Here is a 17,380-nt window from a genome sequence, read left to right as displayed (position 1 = left end):
TTTTCTTTTAGAATCTCATTCTCCTTTTAATATCTATAACCTCTTTCCTATCTTGGGCCTCTGTTCCACTCTTTATTTTATCCTGTAAATATGTTCAGAGATTCCATTAGAAAAACAGACAAACAGAAAAAAGCACTTCTCAGTAGGACCCTAAGTAATAATAATAAACATATAGGATTAGCTGAATGAATGCATGCCAAATGGTTAAAAGAGGTGTGCCTGAATTATTTGTGTAGTTAGATAATTTTTTAGAAGGTAAATAAAGGAAAAAAGAGAACAGTTAATGTGGAGAAGGAGGGTCAGAAGCTAGGTTACAGAATATTGGGAATGGGAAGAAAAGAAGGAAAAAAAGGCAAACTAGTTTTTCAAGAAGCTTAGCTAAGAAGATAAGGAATGCTATAGGGCCCTACTAAGAAGTGCTTTTTTTTCCTGCGTGTCTCCTAATGGCGTCTTTGAACATACTATATTTACAAGATAAGGGAACAGAGGCCCAAGATAGAAAAAGAGGTTATAGATACTGTGTGAAGGGAGAATGAGACTCCAAAAGAGAAAAGAATCAAGAGTATAGTTAAGAAGCCATTTGTATTTATTATCTGATTTTTTGGTGACATTTGCTACTGTGTACTCTTTGCTTTTGAAAATTTTTTATCTTCTTGGCAATTATTTGCCCTGTTGGTTTTCCTTCATTTTGTGTGTGTTTTTTTTAAAGATTGTAATCATGCAGAAACTGTAGTAAATATTATAAATAAATATGTATTTACTACTACCTTAAAACGATAAAATAGTGTAAGTATAGTTGAAGTCCCTTGTGTTTTCCACTGTAATTATGTTCTCCTGCCTTGTTCCCCAGAATTAACCTCTGTCTTGAATTTGGTGCTTGCCACTCTCATGCCATGTTCATCATTACAGTTTTCTTTACCTTTTTTGTGCTTGGGATTCATTGAGTTTCTTGGGTCTGTCGGTTTATAGTTTTTACCTATTTTAGACATTTTTCACCAATTATTTCAGATTTTTTTTCTCTTCCCTGCCCTTTGCTTCAGGGATTCCAGTTACATGTATGTTGGCTTGATTGACTTTGTCTGCAGTTCACTGATACGATTAATCTTTTTTCTTGGTGTGTTAAATTTTAGACAATTTCTATTGCTGTGTCTTCAAGTTCATTAGTCTTCTGAAGTATTCAGTCTACTGTTAATCTCAGTTAGTTTTTTATTTCAGACAGTTTATCTTTAAAAGACTGATTTAGTTTCTTTTTTCTTTTCCTCTCCCTCTCCCTGTTTTTGGAGACAGGGTCTCGCTGCACTGCCCAGGCTGCAGGGCAGTGATGCAGTCATGGCCTACTGCATCCTCAACATCCTGGGTTCAAGCAGTCCTGTTGCCTCAGCCTCCCAAGTACCTGGGACTACACACGTATACCACCAGACTGGGCAATTTAAAAAAATTTTTTTTTGGCAGAGATGGGGTCTTGCTCTATTGCCCAGGTTGGTCTCAGTAGTTACATTTTTATTTTTGTCTAATTAAAACAGTCATGCTTCTCTCTGTCTTCATAAACATAAAGGACAGAGTTAAAGTAACTTTTAAATTGTCTACTGATTCTGTTGTATCATTTCTGGGTCAACTTTTACTGATTGATATTTTTTCTCTTTGGGTTGTGTTTTCTTGCTTCTTTACATGCCTGGCAATTTTGATGAATTTGGCAGACGTTGTGAATTTTACCTATTGAGGGCCTAGATATTTTTGTATTCTTTTAAATATACTTGAGCTTTATTTTGGGATGTAGTTAAATTACTTGAAAAGAGTTTGATCCTGTTCAAACGGCTTTTAAACTTTTTTAGTGGGACTGAGCAACCTTTAGTTGTAGAGGGCTTTACCCAGTGCCCCATGTATTAAGCATTTTTCCATTATTCTTGGCCTTGTGTGAGCTCTGGGTTTTGTTCCATTTGCTTCTTTCTAAGATTCTTTTCTCACCTTCAAGTTTTCTTATATGCATGCCTCATGTACGTATCAAAACTAATCTGAAGATTTGAGGGGAACTCTGCAAATCTCTGGTGCTTTCTCTGTGCAGCTCTCCTTTCTGGTACTCTTACCTGGGAATTTTAGCTCTGTGCATTCCAGCGCTTTCTCCTCAACTCAGACTGCTGGGCTATGTTTCTCCCTTCTGCTACAGCCTGGAAACTTTCTGGGCATTTACAGGACACACTTCATTTGTTTCTCTTCTCACGAGGATCACTGTTTTGTACTTTGTCCGGTATTTGAAAATCATTGTTTTATACTTGTTCATTTTTTTAGTTGCTTAAGGTGGGAAAGTCAGTCAGTCTTTTATTTTGTTATGGTTGGAAGCAATTGCTTGTTTATAGAAAGCCATTGGTATTCTAAAATACTGTTAATTATCTTATGTGCCTATTAGGTGAAGTGTTACCATCCCAAAAGCCTTATATTTCAGTCCTTCTAAAGGTGCTTATATTACAGGGTGATTTCTAAATTACTTTTAATGACCATCTGAGAACACATAGGCTTGAAATGTACCCTACTGAGTGCCACCTGGATATTTATAGATACTTAGAGAAGATGCAGTTAGTGTAGAATTTAACACAAATTGAATAATCATTCCTGAGTACGGCCTTACAACCTATATTAGATATATGCAAGCTTTTTTGAAGGCTTACTAGGTATATTAAAAAATAATATAGTAAGGGGTTACATTATGAAGGTTATAAATATATGCCTACAGTACAGGGGAAAATTGGCTCCCTGTTCTGTGAATGAGCACTACAGGTTGAGTATTCCTTATCCAAAATGCCTGGGACCAGAAATGTTTTGGATTTTGGATTTATTCATATTTTGGTAATTTCATCATACTTGTTGGTTGAATATCCCTAATCTGAAAATTCAAAATCTGGAACGCAGCTGGGCATGGTGGCTCATGCCTATAATCCCACCACTTTGAGAGGCGGAGGCAGGTGGATCGACTGAGGTCAGGAGTTCAAGACCAGCCTGGCCAACATGGAAAAACCCCATCTCTACTAAAAATACAAAAATTAACTGGGCATGGTGGTGATCGCCTGTAATCCCAGCTACGTGGGGAGGCTAAGGCAGGAGAAGCTTGAATTTGAGAGGCAGAGGTTGCAGTGAGCTGAGATCGCGCCATTGGACTCATGGGTGGCAAGAGTGAAACTCCATCTCAAAAAAAAAAAAAACCCAATAACAAAATCTGGAATGCTGCGATGAGTATTTTCTTTGAGGATTATGTTGGCACTTAAAAGATTTTGGATTTTGGAGCATTTAGATTGTGGATTTTTGGATTACGGATACTCAATCTGGAGTATTAATTTGGGATAAATGGTCAAGTGACATTATAGTTCAGAAAGGGCAGTATCTTAAACAACTTAGATGTTTGAGGCCAAATAGATTAGATAATTAACAAATGGTTGTAAATCATGACCCTAAACATCGGAGATGAATGTGAGGTGTTTGACTAAAATTGTTTTCTGAAATGTGACTGGAATAATATATTAGATGTACCATTTTAGTAATGTGTTGTTAAATAATTATATGTTAAATGATACATTTAGCTATTTGACTATTTAATCTTCTTATAGGTTTATAATTGAGTTGGCAAAACTTTTATTTTTACTGGGAAAATGGAATGTCTAATTTTCAGGGTTGTTTCAAGCTGTTTTCAATTTTGTAATCACCTGTAGTTTAAATATTAAAAGACCATTCATTAATTCCACAAACATTCTGGCCACCATGCTATACCCCAAGGTTTTGGGGGTAAAATGGTAGGTACATGAGACATTCTTCTCCCTCCCTCCCCCACTCCCAATCTTGCTCTGTCACCCAACCTGGAGTGCAGTGGTGGGATCTCGGCTCGCTGCAATTTACACTTCCTGGGTTCAAGCGATTCTCCCACCTCAGCCTCCCGAGTAGCTGGGATTACAGGTGTGCATACCACCATGCCTGGCTGATTTTTATATTTTTAGTAGAAAGAGGGTTTTACCATGTTGGCCAGGCTAGACTTAAAATGCTGACCTCAAGTGATCTGCCCACCTCGGCCTCCCAAAGTGCTGGGATTATGGGTGTGAGCCACCGCTGGCCTCATGAGAGATTCTTGAGTCTTGTCCTCTTGGACCTTAGAATCTATTGGATTTAGAAACCGAAACATAGGCTTGGTATAAGTTCAAGGACTCTTAGAAGCCACTGAGGTTTTTATTTTACAAAAGGGGAAGTTGAGACCCTCTCCTCATCTCCTAAAGAAAGTGCCTACTTAAGTTACACTGGCTGAATGATATTTCTGACTTGCTGTAGTGATTTTGAGCCTCTTCTATTATGAAGTCTGCCAAACTTAGGGATGCCTGTCCTCTCTGGGCTAAACTACTCTAGATGTCATAAAAATTTCACAAGAGAAATTTCAGAATGCTAAGAGAGCAACCAGGTAAAGGGTTTTACATAACTCCTTAGTTTCCTTCACAAAATTCAATGCCTATTCAATACTTAGATATTACCCACACTGTTTTCAGTATTCTACTTAAAAATGATAAACTTTATTTAAGGAGAAATGAGCCTTGAGCCTCATATGAGCTTTACTCTTTTATGTTGGGAACAAATGATTATTGTGTGAGTGGGGTGGGGAAAAGAGAGTACTCAACAGAGCATGTAATTTCCAGGCTACATCCTGCATGGTATAAGGGAAGTGTTGGCCCATGATGAAATTTACGTAGGTACATACATGTGTATTTAGGTCTGAGAGGAGAAAACAAACCATTTTTTCTCTGTACTCTCAACACAGCACACTTCTGTGACTGGATGTATGAGGAGTTTTTTGTTTGGTAAAGGTTTTCCAGTGGACACCCACTGGGTGTCCTGTAATTCAATTCTGATACTATCTACTTAGAGATAGTGGTAGTCTCTAAGTAAATACAATTCTGGCAGTATCTACTTAGAGACAGTAGTACTCTCTAAGTAGATAGTGTCAGATCCCACAGTTGGGGGCTCAGCCCCACAAGACTGTCCCCACTTTACATATAGTAGGTTGTGACCTATACTTCTGACTGACTAGTTATAAATTGGGGTTCGTTCACACGACCCGCTCCTTGGGTTTGATTAATTTGCTTGGATGGCTTTGAACTCAGGAAAATGCATATACCAGTTTATTAGAAAAGATGTTATAAAGGATACAGATGAACAGACAGATAAAGAGGCACATAGGGCAAGATCTGGAAGGGTCCCAAGTGCAATAACTTCTATCCTGGTAGAGTTGGAGTCCTCAGCCTTCCCACCATGCTTTTACCAACCCAAAAGCACATCGCATCTTGTTAAAAGAGTTTTTATAGAGCTTGATCTCCAGCCCTCCCACCCCTGCACCTTTCCTGGAGGTTGGTGGGTAGAGCTGAAAATTCCAACCCTATAATCCTCTAATTTCATGGTCTTTCTGGTGAAGAGCCTCATCCTTAGGCTTTCTGGGGGCCTCACTCTTAAGTTACCTCATTAGCATTAGTTGTGATCCAAAGGGCTAAAAAAAGACCCTCCCATTAGGAATTTCCAAGAGTTTTAGGCACCCTGTGACAGAAAAAGAGACCAATATATTTCATATTATACCACAATAGATATATAGCTGTAACTGGCATTTATTGAGCACTATTGGACTATTTATTGCCACTGTTGACTTAACAAGTTCGGCATTATTCTAAGTGCCCTGTGTGTATTATTTAATCCTCACATAACAGCCCCATTAGGTAAAGTAAGGTTAAGTCCCATTGAACCTGTCTCAAGTATATCCTGTTAGGCTTTAAATAAAAGACTGTAATCTGATACATGCCAATGATAGTAATAACAACATTGATAATACTTACTATTTGATAGGTTCTACCAAGTGATACGTATGTATTAACTTCTTTTCATAATCCTTACAGTGAAATTTGGTTTAGTCTGAAAGTTGTTGGTGCAGCCCATGTGTATTTGAAATGTTAGGAGGAGGAATAGGGTATAAGAGGCAAGTAGGAACAGTTCAATTGTTTGAACTTGAGGTCATTCATAATATCTGTAAACTATGAGGGAACTTTGTGGACAAAAATTACAGATAATACTCTTCCTTACTATGCATTGAAAACTTTTTTAGAAATTTTTTTGGATTTTAAAGTTTTTTACAGACAGGGTCTCACTTTGTTGCTTAGGCTACAGTGCAGTAGTGCAATTACAGCTCACTGCATCTTCAAACTCCTGAGCTCAAGCCGTTGTCCAGTTTCAGCCTCCCAAGTAGCCAGGAATACAGGTGCAGGCCACCACATGTGGCTAACCTTACTATGGCATTTGTATAGGGGAATGTGGCTGGAAGCTTATGATGCTGAAAGCCAGCTATATCCCTCTGCCACATCCCCTGTCTGTTAGCCTGTCTCCAGTCCTAATGATCTTGGAGACAGGACATGAATTCACAAAGTTAGTTGGCTTCTGGGTTAAAAACGAAGACTTCTTGAGGAGTTTGAAAGGTTATATAGTTATACTATCTTTTTGTGGTGGTTTTCTTTGGTTGGGGGGAATCAGTGAAATGGATTTAGTAAGGCAATAAAGTTAAAATTTGCCTTCATTAGTAAAATGTTACTTATTCTTTTTTTTAGCAAAGAAAAAGAGGCAAGTTTTAGATATAATATTTTAAATTATTATATTTTGTTTTTCCTGCTCCCCTTCTCAAAAAACCACATGGAATATTCCATTCATTACTGCTCGAGAAAGTCATTACTTTGCAGGCTGCTGTTGCTGAAATGGTTTAGTGGAGGAAATGTTTCCTGGCATATTTTTAGTGATTTTTTTTTGGTAGTTGTCATTTGAGTATCCAAACTGTAGCAAACAAAGAGAAGCTGATTTAAATTTATATTGGGGAAACCTCTTTGTGAAGCATTTCATCAGATGATTTCCTGTCAACCTCATATCTTGAAAAGAGGGATTAATGAAACAGCATCTGAAGAAGGAGTGGACTCTTGTGGAATAAGCCCTGACATCTTCCACAGTGTTTTGTGGGGTAATTTCAAGTTCTTCAGATACAGATTACATAAAGAAGATTGTAGGGCACGTGACAGACTCTGGTTTCTTGTATTTCAGATAGTAGAAAAATTGCTACCTCTAAGAATGGATCCTGGAGCCATCTAGCTACAGTTATAACTTTTTCATTTATGGTTTTATCTCACAACTCTATTTTTATTTACATTTTTTGTTCAACCAAGCAACTTAAAATAGTTTGGTTTTTGTATAAAATATTGTAATGGTAAAGTAATGGATTGCCTGTGCATTGTAACCACAAAGGTAAGATATAATATGCTTTTCTGTATTTCACTGTTAGTGACAGATGTGAGAGACCCTTTGTTAACTGTGTAGTTTAAAAATAAGGTGTAACCATTGTTATATATTTGAAAATATATATTTGAATCCATGTGATGCTTAGTTTATATCCTTTGGAAAAAGCAGTATTTTGAAATGTGTTTTAGATAGCTAAAAATGTGTTGCACAGAAATATTTTTCTCTGAGATATTCAGGAAGCCTTTTTCCCAACAGCAAAGGTCTGTAAAGCCTTGATTATATTTAAATCTTCTAAACATATTCTCAGAGTTATTCTCCTCCCCTTTATTTCATGTCCCAACATGCCATACTAGTTAAACGTATAACTCATTTTGAGAACATTTTCAGGATTCTTCCATCTATTGTAATTATAGTTGATTTTTTTGTTTTTTTAGGAAGAGGAAAATAGTCAGGTGCTGATTGTGTTGCTGTTAGATGTCGATTTGGATTTAAAATTATTAAACTTGTACAAGTACTCCGTGAAAGTACTTGTTTTGAAGTCTGTTTTGCTCATTGTCTTCAAAGTACAGCATGCTTCACTTAATCTCTAAGTTTGGCTTCTTTTATTTTTGAGCACCAGTTTGCAGACATTGTGTGATGGTGTTATTATAGATTCAGTGTGCTTACATTTAAAATGTATCCATTGGTTTTTAAAATATGGAATAATTTACCTTTTTTATTTCTATGCATTTATGATGTCTCATAGTGATTGCTAATTTAAAATCTCAAACTTGTTGAGATTTTAAAATTATGTTCAGTAATACAAGAGTAGGTAAATTTGTAAATTCTGAAAGTAGGCTATTTTTCCTGTATAGGGAATTATATTTCATAAGAGAAAAAGCAGGAAAATTGATGGAAATTAGTTTTCTTTTCTTGTTGCTCATAGAGTTCTAGTTCAAACAGTAGTTCGTGATTGGATACAGACATGCCCATTATCTGTTTCCATCCCCTGTTTATAAAGAGATGTCTTCTGTGTACCTCTAGGTAAACTGTCTTGTTGAAATATTCTTAATGAATGTTTAAAGGGCACATAAGCCTGGAAAACAGGGTTGTTGTTGCTTTTTACCTCTATAATTTTTTTTCATGTTTTGTCAGTGGTTGGTTCTTCCCTGTGATTTACCTTTTATCATTTCATTCATTTTGGTTTTATTTCCAATACTATAGCAAAGTTATTTGAAATGATTCATCTCTTCTCTCTGCTCGATCTTCCTTGATAGACTGAGAATTTTTTTTGCATTGACCCTTTTTTAGCAAAAGAGGGTCTATTTTGCTTAAAAAAATTAGATGTAATCATTACCCTAAAGTATTTATAAATTTTTATTATGTAACTGTTAAAGCAAAAATAGAAAAGGATGTAGGTTGGAAATTAGAAGCCTAAAACATTGTTTGTAGTTGCTTTTGAAAAGCTAAATGAAAACAATTTGTTCAATTATTAGAATATACCCTTTGAACATATTTAACCAATAGCTCTAGCAGGAAGAGCAAAATTCTTGATTTTCTTTTCAACTAAAGGCTGCAGTGTGAACCCTATCCGTTATTCTTTTCTCCCTTTTCTGGTCTTTACAGAGCTTTGTGGTTTTATGTGTTTTAAAAGTCTGACAGTGTAGTTGATGTAATTTTATCATGTTAATACTAAGACACCTTTCCAAATGAATTTTTTTCATCATCCGCCTCCCCTCTCTCCCACTTGTGTAGGCATGGTGAACTAGGTAGGCACGTTGCATCATTGCTACCATGGATACCCTTAAGTACAGGCATGTGGGTTGAGCTAAAGCAATGATGGTTAGTTTTTTGGTTGTTCCCCCCACCCATAACTATATGTTCTTCACAATGAAGACTCTTATTTTAAAACATTTGCAAATGACAAGGTTGTGAGATGTGATGACTAAATAATCACTGCTATTGAACTGCCAAATCTTAGTCTCCATTTACAATAGTGTTAATGGCATTTACTAATTTAAGACTGTCATAAGTAGCTCTGCGTTCCTTTTCTGATTAATATATTTTAAACACAAATGTAATTTTTGTTTTGTTTTGCCCTTTAGTGAAAATGAAAATGTACTTCCTCTTTGAATTGAAAAAAATGCTCTTCTGGATTTAGATATTTTATGGGGGGAAAAGATGCTAGTGAGCATTTCTACCATGGCAGTATTTCTGATTATTGTTTGTACGCTTACATACATTTTTATGTACTTTAATCAGCGTAGATACAGTATTTTGTGCTTTTCCACATAATGTCTTTCTAAGAGATTTAATTTTGTGTTTGTAAGTTCTTGTGTTCTTAGCTAGATCCTTTGTAAATATGTCAGTTGAGGTGGAGTTAATATTGTTAGTGGCCAGGCAGAGAAGTGTCATTTTTGTCAGGCTCGTAATCACTGTAGGAAAATTAACTGAGAGCATAAGAAGCCCAAAAAGAGTGATTTAGGATTATTGTTATATGTAGTTTATTTTCTTATGTTAGCACTAAAGTACTCTGCTTTAACTAGAGCTGAGGGCATTCGTGTTCTTTGTTATAGAGGTTTCCCAGCTGTCTAGTAACTTCTGAGAGTTGTGTAACTTTAGTACCAGAATTTCTTTCTTTCTTTTTTTTTTTTTTTAATTGCATTTTAGGTTTTCGGGTACATGTGAAGAACATGTAAGAGTGTTACATAGGTACACATGTGGCAGTGTGGTTTGCTGCCTTCCCCCTCATCACCTATATCTGGCATTTCTCCCCATGTTATCCCTCCTTAACTCCCCACCCCCGGCTGTCCCTCCCCTGTTTCCCCTCGACAGACCCCAGTGTGTGATGCTCCCCTCCCTGTGTCCATGTGTTCTCATTGTTCCACACCCGCCTATGAGTGAGAACATGCGAGTACCAGAATTTCTTATAGTAGGATCCTATCTTTCTCCATTGTTTGTTATACTGCTTGCTGATCAACCAAGCAGAAAAGGGATGTTCTCTATCTCTCTTCATTTTAGGGTTATTTAGCAGTTTAGGTAGCAGGAGAAAAACCTGAAAAGAAAAAAATTTTTCCTGTATGTTCTTAATTAAGAAAGTAGAGGCTGGGCACAGTGGCACATGCCTGTAATCTCAGCACTTTGGAAGGCCGAGGTGGACAGATAATGAGGTCAGGAGATTGAGACCATCCTGGTCAACATGGTGAAACTCTGTCTCCACTAAAATAGAAAAAATTAGCCAGGCGTGGTGGCGTGCACCTGTAATCCCAGCTACTCGGGAGGCTGAGGCAGGGCAATTGTTTGAACCTGGGAGGCGGATGTTGCCGTGAGCCAGGATCATGCCACTGCACTCCAGCCTAGTGACAGAGCAAGACTCTGTCTCAAAAAAAAAAAAAAAAAAAGGAGAAAATAAACATTCATATTTCAGGAAATTCTCTTACACTCAGTGCCAGCTGTTAAATATTTTTGTTATTGAACTTATTTTCCACAACCGTGGAGTCCATGTTAAGTGCCATTAGGGCAATGTTTGAAGTATATACAGTCTTAGGCATGTCTCCCAGTTAAGGAATTGGCAATACATATATTTTAGAAGCTGCAGAACAGGTTTTCATTATTTTTGTTGACAGAACTTTTTTCGGGTCTTGTGAGGTGTTTCCTTCTGCTTTGAGTTTGAGCTCTTCCCCACCCCAGACAGGGTCTCACTCTGTCACTCAGGCTGGAGTGCAGTGGCCTGATCTTGGCTCACAGCAGCCTCTGCCTCCTGGGCTCAAGTAATTCTCCCACTTCAGCTTACCAGCTACTTTGAGATCTTTATGCATAAAAGTTTCCTCTGTTTGCAATGCAAGCCCTTTATCCCAAATCTTACCCTTCAGATTCCAGTTTATAGATTACTTCCTCAGGGAAGCCCTACTTGATTCCCCATTAAGTTAGGTTCCTCTACTTCTATAAGTATACTTTATTTTTCTTTTATGTCACACAGTATGTCATTTATTTGTGTAATTCTTCACTAATGTTTGTTTTTCTCATTGCCCTGTAAGTGTTAGAAAAAAGTAAAACTTTTGTTCTCTGTGATATCCCTGGTGACTGACCAGGTGTTTAATATATAGTAGATGCTTAGTAAGTTTACTAATTGTTAAAAGAATGAAGCTTTGGAACAGATGGTAGAAATTTATGGATTCAAAAAGTATTTTAGTTTTTAAAATGGGACTTTAATGCATTTAAAGTCCCATTTTGAATATAGTTCTAGATTGACATCCTGGAATATCATCACTAAAATGTATCTATTATTCTGTATTTATAATGCATTCAAAAGGATCCAGAAAGTGGCTTATCTTCTTATTGTTTTCCATGAATTTCTTAGTTTATGGTGGAAAGGAAGTACATCATGATGTCTTGCCACATAAATATTTGACTGATATTTGACTGATTTGTTGATTTTGTTGTATATTTGTTTCTGGCTTATACTTAGTATGGGAGACACAAAATCCTTTTTCATTTTATTAGGCGTGCTTCCGTCTATAGACTCAACTTTAGCACTGTCCAGTAGAGCTTCATACAATGATGGCCGTGTTCTGTGTCTTTGCTGTCCTGTCCACTGGCACTTGAAATGGGGTGGCTAGTTTGATAGAGAAACTGAATTTTTAACTTTAATTAATTTAAATAGACTTGTTACTAAGTTATTAAGTCTATAACAGCCATTCCCACACACCAGCCAACCCTTCATTTATTTTTTAATCAGTTTTTGAGTGGACAATAAATTCACAAATTTAAAAATCAAAACTGTCATATAAAAGTTTATATAGATATGCCTCACTTCTATACCTTCCTCCCAACTCCTATAGGAAACTACTTTTTTATTAGTTTCTATTTATCTTTCTAGTATTAACACAAATACAAGTAAATAAGAATATTTTTATTTATCTTTCCTTACACAGTAAGTAATATGTTTTATGTGGTATTTTGCCTCTTGCTGGTTTTACTTGCAGTATCCTGAAGGTCTGTCCATTTTAATACATAGAGCTTTTTCTCATTCATTTTTACAGAAATATATTTGATCATGTGGATGTGCCATAGTTTATTAACCATTTTAAATAAATTACCTGGCTGGGCATGGTGACTCACGCTTGTAATCCTAGCACTGAGGGAGACTGAGGTGGGCGGATCACCTGAGGTCGGGAGTTTGAGACCAGCCTGGCCAACATGGTGAAACCTCATCTCTACTAAAACTACAAAAATTAGCTGGGTGTGGTGGCAGGTGCCTGTAATCCTAGCTACTCAGGAGGCTGAGGCACGAGAATCACTTGAACCCAGGAGGCGGAAGTTGCAGCGAGCCGAGATGGTTCTGCACTCCAGCCTGGGTGACATAGTGAGACTCCATCTCTAAATAAATAAATAAATAGATAGATAGATAGATAGATAGATAGATAGATAAATAAATAAATAACTGACCTGTAACAACCTGTTATATTGGTAAAAGATGAAAGTTGGATCCATACCTAATACTGTATATCAGAAAAAAATTCAAAATGTTCAAAAGATATATGCTATGTTTGAATAATGGTGTTCCCTCCAAAATTCATGTTGAAACTTAATCCACAGTGTTCAGATGTGTGGCCTTTGGGAGATGATTAAGTCATGAGTGGGATTAATACCCTAATGAAAAGGGCTTGAGGCAGAAGGGAGTGCTTTCTTTTCCCTTTGTCATGTAAGGATATAGAGTTCTCCTCCAGAGGTTGCAGCAACAGAGTGCCATTTTGTAAGCAGAAGCAGTCCTCATCAGACACTAGTCTTGCCAGTGTTTTGATCTTGGTCTTCCCTGCCCCCAGAACCATGAGAAGTAAATTGTTACTGTTTCTAAATTACCTAGTCTGTGGTATTTTGTTATAGTAGCACAAATAGACTAAGACAATGTAAATGTATTTTTGCTGGACAGTAAATTTCTTCCTAATGTTTTACAAGCTACTTCAGGAAACAACTTTGTATGTATGCCATTTCATATTTGTGCAGGCATATCTGTATGATATGGGATTACTGGTTCAAAGAGTATATGCAGATGTAATTTTGGTGCCTATTGTCAGATTCCACTCCATAGGAGTTGTGCCATTTTGTATTCCCACTGGCAGTGTTTGAGAGTGACTCTTTCCCTGCAACATTATCAACAGAATATGTTTTCAAATTTTTATATTTTTGCCAGTGCTTAATGAGAAATGGCATATCAGTATAGTTTTAATTTTCATTTCTTCTACATATTTAAGCAAGGTTTATTTTACATTTTTTTCTATTGGGATGTTGGTCTTTTTCATCTCAGTTCCTAGGAGCTCGGTGTTGATCAGGGACATTAGCCTTTGTCTCTGATATCAGTTGCAGTTTTTTCCTCTCACACTTTGTCATTTTTTATTCATGGTGTTATCAGTGCTTTTTTCTCTTCTCCTCCCCTCCTCCTCTCCCCTCTCATCTTCTTCTTCCCTCTTTTTTCTTTCCTCTATTGGCTAGCTTCTGCATTTGGGTCATAGTTAGACCTTCCACATTCCAGAATTATAAAAATGTCACCCAGGTTTTCTTTTGGTTACTTTATGCAGGATTTCACTTTTAAATCTTTGGACCATTTTAAGTTTATCCTGATGCGTAGTGTTAGTTGTGGAACCAGTGTAATAATTTTCCAAATGTTTACCTATTGTTCCAGTGTCATTTTATTAAGAAGTCTGTATTTATTTTCCCCCTCTGAATTGAGATGCTACCTTTTGACACACAATAATTTCTCATATGTATTTGGGTATATTTCTGGACATTTGACTCTGTGTTTCACTAGTCTGTCTGTTCAGATTGACAGTGCTTTACTTACTAAAGCTTTATATAGTTTACCTTAACATCTAATAGGGTTATCCTCCATCTTTGCTTCTCTGCTTTAGGGCTTTTCTTAAAAAAAAAAAAAAAAAAAAAGATTCTTGTTTATTTTTCTGTATACACTTTAGAATCAATTTATCTAGTCTAAGAAAAAAATATTTTAGTAGTAGGAACACTCTCTAAATTTAAAGTAGTATACAGTAAGGAATGTTTCCTGTCCAGTAGAGTGAGGCAGGAGAGCTGGATAAGTTTATCTCTTAGACATCTTCCCAACGACTAGTGTTATACATCTTCCCAACTGCTAGTGTAAATCAGAGGCTAGGCAGTAGTCTTGATTCGTTTTCCTGGGAGACAGGGTTTTAAGTTTATTTCTTGTAGTCCTTACCAGTGGGTTTTTGTTAATAGGAGAAGGTAAGAGAGAGAGGAATCAAAGACATACTTTAACCGATTTCTGTAGTTTTCCTAGCCCTTTGCTCCGTAACTAACAGTTGTCTGAGTCAAACCTACCTTTTGACTAAATCAGATGGGTTTATTTCTGATGCCAACTCTGGTTGATGTTGGATGCCCAGAGATCTGTGTTGAGAATTCTGATAGCAGGTTAAAGGAAAGGGTGCTGTGATCAGTCAGTAGTCTTTGCCATGGCTAAGAAATTGGAGAAAGGTGGGAGACTTGGCAGAAGATGGTATCATTTGTATTTAATATGTTTTGAAAATCCTTAATATGTTGTTGAATGTTTTCCTGTAGCTTTTATTAATGACTTTATGATTTGAATATCTTATTTAATCAGTTAACATTTGGATTCTTTCTATTTTTTCCTCTTAAAATGATATGCTGGAAGCTTAATTTCTGGGTATAACCATGATTCTATAGGTGAGAGGAATCTCTGGTATTAAAGATATAAAAATTTCTAATGTTTTTATAAATATTGCCAAAATTTCCAGAAGTTAATCACCTTCAGACTATTTTTCCAGTTAAAACATCGTACTTTATATTAAATATTTTCTTTAAATTGTCTCTCCATTTCCATTTGGAAAGGGCTCGTTATAATTCTTAATCTTACCCAAAATGATTGGATTTCTTTGAACTTTCCATAGTATATTGTTTATTTTTTTTCTCGAGACTGAATCTTGCTCTGTCGCCTAGGCTGGAGTGCGGTGGAGCAGTCTTGGCTCACTGCAACCTCCACCACCTGAGTTCAAGCAATTATCCTGCCTCAGCTTCCTGAGTAGGTGGGATTACAGGTGGCTACCACCATGCCCGACTCATTTTTGTATTATTAGTAGAGACGGGGTTTCACCATGTTGGCCAGGTTGGTCTTGAACTCCTTACCTCAGGTGATCCGCTCACTTTGGCCTCCCAGAGTGCTGAGATTACAGATGTGAGCCATCACGCCTGGCCTATTGCTTTATTTCTTAAGTATTGTACCTTTTTCTTAGTGTTTATTACTCAGTCAGTATTCATCTGGTGTTAATTTCACTCAGGACCTGCTGAATTGGAATAATAGGGATCACTTTCAAGTGCTACCCTATTTTCTGCTCATCCTTTTGCAATCAGACAAAGGATAACTAAGGCTTATCCTTAGTTAAAATGAAAGCCAAAATAAAGCTTTCATTTTCCTTATTTTGTCACTCTCTCACTTTTTAAATTCCTTACGTTATGGTTTCTGTAGCAGTCACTCAACTGAAGTTATTCAAACCCTTAGAGTAAGCAGAATAGAGGATAATAGCCAAAAAGCTCTGTCTCTGGAGACTGTCTAGGTTCTAGTCCCAATATTTGATTGGACTAGTTGCTTTTTATTTGAACACTAATAATAAAAGTAGATTATAGAGCTGTGCTAATCCCTGGTCTTCTGAGACAGTTCTCTGAAACTTTGGTTGCCAAAAGTTTATAATAGCTGTGCTACTTATTTTGGCGATTGGACTAGTTACTAATAGTCTTCTAGGTTTCAGTTTCTTCATTTCTAATGTGGAGGAAAATAATGGTATCTGTATGCAGGGTTGTTAAAGATTACTTGAGCCAATACCTGTCAAGTATATGAAACAATGATTAGCACATAGCATGACTTCACTAATTGTTAGCGGATCTTTTTAATGGTTTTTATTAAATAGTATAATACGTAGCTTTCTGGTTGTACAGACAGTCTTTTCTGAATTGGCCTTACCCTTTTCTCTCTTTTATAGTCCTCTTTCTTTGTCTCTTACAACTAGTGTGCTAGTTTTCTTTGTTAGAGGTGGTGGATGGTTTTAAGTTCAGGTGTTTCATTAAGGCAAGCTGGAGATAGGAATAAAAGGATTGTGAAAGAGGAGGAGCTTTAAAGATGCTTTTATCCATACATGTTTCTGCTTTATCAACCTCTTTTGCTGCCTTTATTTTAGATTTTAGAGTGATGCTTTGCCTGGTTTTCTGATACAGTTCCTCGAGTCTTCAGTTGTGAAAAGTTCTTGATTCTTTTGGTAATTCTTTATATGGATAAAGAAAATATATGCCCATATGTAGGGGTGTTTGTCATTTCAATGGGTACTCAGCAAATAATTGTTTTAACTCTATAACTGATATAATTTTAGGGATCTAGTTACCAGAGAAATGTTGAATTGTTTTGGTTTATCAGTTTGGGAATTATAAATACAAAATTTTATTACTTTGGGTAAAACAGCTATCTTTAAGTATTCATATTTATATTAGGGCACTTTTACTTGTAGGTTGTATTAAAATTTTATATTAGTCCAAAGCTTTGAAAGAGGTATGAAATATTTTAAAAGAAAGTCTCAGTACAGATATTTCAGATTTTTAAGATTTTTTTTTTTGAAGACTTCAAATTTTTTAAATTTTAATAGTGAATAGAAATGCTGCCCTCTACTGTTGGCCGGTTGTTTTACTGCTATGTAAGTGTTCAATAAGCTGTAATAGAATGAATTCTTTTAGTGTATATCTTATTACTATGTTGAAGTATAACTATGTAAAATATCCTTATAATTTATTTATTAAATTATAATCAAGTTTTACCTAATAATGCTAACCACTGTTAAATATATTCATTGCCACTTTGGCTTTTAGAAAACTTGAGTCCTGGAGAAACTTTCATTTCGTCTTAGCTTCTCATTTTATATGGTGAGTTTTAAGTACTTCCTAGATTAATCCCTTATGGTTATGTGACTCAAAGCTTGTATTGGTAACTTATAACCAAACTATAGGTAAAGATAAATTTTTCTAAAATAATTGTTTTTAGTTTCTCCTATATAGAATGTTTGAACTTTTGAAACTTTTGTTTCAA

At 36.1% G+C, this 17,380-nt stretch overlaps 1 protein-coding gene across 22 annotated transcripts in view; it reads left to right on the top strand.

The window, feature by feature from the left end:
* DLG1 (discs large MAGUK scaffold protein 1) overlaps window positions 1-17,380 on the top strand; it is a 291,753-nt gene that overhangs the window by 56,548 nt on the left and 217,825 nt on the right. The window contains exon 1 of one of the 22 annotated variants that reach the window (XM_032298185.1): window positions 6,247-7,293. The exons of the other annotated variants lie outside the window; for them this stretch is intronic. Within the exon in view, the coding sequence (XP_032154076.1) occupies window positions 7,264-7,293 (30 nt within the window). The 5' untranslated portion in view covers window positions 6,247-7,263. Of the gene's footprint in view, window positions 1-6,246; window positions 7,294-17,380 lie in introns of those variants that run through there. 22 annotated transcript variants of the gene reach the window in all.

Source organism: Sapajus apella, unplaced genomic scaffold, assembly GCF_009761245.1.
Source record: "Sapajus apella isolate SASKATOON/1434 unplaced genomic scaffold, GSC_monkey_1.0 scaffold38, whole genome shotgun sequence".
In the NCBI taxonomy this organism is placed as follows: domain Eukaryota; kingdom Metazoa; phylum Chordata; class Mammalia; order Primates; family Cebidae; genus Sapajus; species Sapajus apella.
This window is presented reverse-complemented; position numbering and strand designations above follow the sequence as displayed.